Consider the following 2,500-nt stretch of genomic DNA (forward strand, 5'->3'; position numbering starts at 1 on the left):
TAGAAACCTTTCTCTCAAAACTAACATTGGTTCTGCGGAAAACCTCAGCACATGTCGGTACTTTATAAATTTGTAAGGCGCGTGTTAGCAAGAAATGAAAGGCTTTGTATTTAAATTTAGTGCGGTAATTTTTTCTTCCTGAGCCAACAGCTTCGTTGAGTTTTTTATAAAGTGGACCCTTTTTATTCCGAGATTCTGCGGTGTAGACCTTTATTATTCTTTCAAAATCATCAGTACTGTTTGAGTAATCATTCCAAACTTTTTTAAACAGTTTACGTTTTCCTAACTCTTCCTTTAGGATCTTGCTTTTAACCAGGTTGTACATTTCATTTTCGCAGCCTATGTATTGGTCATCAACAGAATCCAGGGCCATGTCCAGTTTCATGTCTTTTTCCTATAAAATTAGAGAGGGGAAAAAAAACATTATTTATAAAATTACTGATAATAAAATGTCTACTCAGAGCAGAACTTGAAAGAGAAACTCACCCATGTGCAAACAACTGCTAAAGTGTTGATGATGATGATGGCAGTGGTGTTGATGAAAACAGCTTTCCTCATTGTTAATCTAAAATAAAAAAAAGAAGGATTTCTGTATTTCTTCCTGTTTTTATCTAATACAGTTGAATAACACAATGCATTATACTAATTTGAAAAATATTGAAAACTTCACAGACAACCTGATATGCATTGATAACACATTTTCTAGCATGAATAATTCCAGTAGCACAGTGAATATCGTTCTCATAATATCATTAATAATACAGTACTATGTCTTAAGTAAATGTACAGTACGCTTGAAGATTAGATAATAAAATTCTCTCTAAACAAGCGATAAGATTTCTAGTGCGATTATAATACTCACAGCTCTGACGGTCTCAAAACTTCAACAGTAAGCAAAAGACACTGTTTTTTTTTCAATGAGCAATCACATATAATGAGGATCCGCTCAATGTGTCAGACCTTCAACTCATCACTATTTATACACAAATACTTCCCTTTTTAATCACCATAAATGGAGTTGTTTTCTCCCCTAAGTGCAAGGTTGGCAGTTTTGTGGTATTTGATTGTACGTTCAGCGAAGACTGTAAAGTTTTATAAAATACACAGATGTGAATTAAAAAAATTTCTAGTCTTAACAGCAACAGAATGTAACTTTTTTTTTTCTCAGATTGTCACTGTGTTGTTTAAATGTACTTTTTAACCCTCCTATTATCTTTGGGGTCCATTCAATGTTTAATGTCCCTAAATTTACACTGATCAGATATAACATTATGACCACCTGACTAATATTGTGTTGGACTCCACTAGATCCCTGAAGGTGTGCTGTGGTATCTGGTACCAAGATGTTAGCAGCAGATCCTTTAGGTCCTGTAAGTTGTGAGGTGGGGCCTCCAAGGATCTGACTTGTTTGTTCATGCTCGATTGGATTTAGATCTGGAGGATTTAAAGGCCAAGTCAACACCTCAAACTCGTGCTCATCAAACAATTCCTGAAACACTCCCCATGTACATGACCCACAATGAGCCTTGGCCATCCATGACCCTGTCTCCGGTTCACCACTGTTCCTTCCTTGGACCACTTTTGATAGATACTGACCACTGCAGACCAGGAACACCCCACAAGAGCTGCAGTTTTGGAGATGCTCTGATCCAGTGGTCTAGCCAATCACGATTTGGCCCTTCATCAACCTCACTCAAATCCTTACGCTTGTCCATTGTTCCTGGACAAAATGTTCACTTGCTGCCTAATATGTCCCACAACAGGTGCCATGATGAGGAGATCATCAGTCTTATTCACTTCACCCCTCAGTGGTCATAATCGGTGATCGGTGTACAGTATATTTGACATAATCAGTGTATGTTTTTTTTGCTTCGTATTTAATGACTTTTCCTAATATAATGAGGACAACCTGGTAAACATAAGAGTTCACACAACATGGTAGAGGGAAAATACCATTTCTCAGAGACACAGAGAAAATGTTACTATCATAGATAGCAGAAACATTCCAAATGTAATAAATAACAAAAATCTGTAATTTGAAATAAAATAAAACCATTAAAAACAAATAAAAGATCTTCCTGTCCAATTTAAGGTCTGTGAGACTGGTAATTTGTAAATATTTCTATAGTTCTGGGTGTTTAGGAGAATGGGGTGGTGGGGAATGTTGGGGTTATGTTTTATTTATTCTATTTTCTCAGCCAGCATGAAGTATGTTCAAATGCCACGTCTGCAAAACTGTGTGTGTGTGTGTCTGCGTCTTTGTGTGCGTGTGCGTGTGCGTGTGTGTGTGCGTGTGTGTGTGTGTGTGTGTGTGTGTGTGTGTGTAAAACCACTTGCCAATTGTCTAGTGGACAAAAAATAGTTTTCCCACAGAATAGCACCTAAACTTCATAAGGCTGCATGGCAAATTTTGAAAGGAAAAATCTTTGTTATTTGTTAATAAAATAACACTCAGATGTATTTATTAAGTTATTAGATAAAATAGGGAAAATATTTAGAC

The 2,500-nt window shown here is 36.4% G+C and overlaps 1 protein-coding gene across 1 annotated transcript in view; it reads right to left on the reverse strand.

The window, feature by feature from the left end:
* LOC131363986 (ecto-ADP-ribosyltransferase 5-like) overlaps positions 1–938 on the reverse strand; it is a 1,547-nt gene extending 609 nt beyond the window's left edge. Inside the window, exons 1-3 of the mRNA XM_058407010.1 lie at positions 863–938; positions 487–565; positions 1–394 (exon numbers count right to left, since the gene is read on the reverse strand). The exon at positions 1–394 is cut by the window's left edge and continues 609 nt beyond it. Coding sequence (XP_058262993.1) covers positions 1–394; positions 487–558 — 466 coding nt within the window. The 5' untranslated portion in view covers positions 559–565; positions 863–938. The remainder of the gene's footprint in view (positions 395–486; positions 566–862) is intronic.
* Between the last annotated feature and the right edge of the window lie 1,562 nt (positions 939–2,500).

Source organism: Hemibagrus wyckioides, linkage group LG13 (assembly GCF_019097595.1).
Source record: "Hemibagrus wyckioides isolate EC202008001 linkage group LG13, SWU_Hwy_1.0, whole genome shotgun sequence".
In the NCBI taxonomy this organism is placed as follows: Eukaryota; Metazoa; Chordata; class Actinopteri; order Siluriformes; family Bagridae; genus Hemibagrus; species Hemibagrus wyckioides.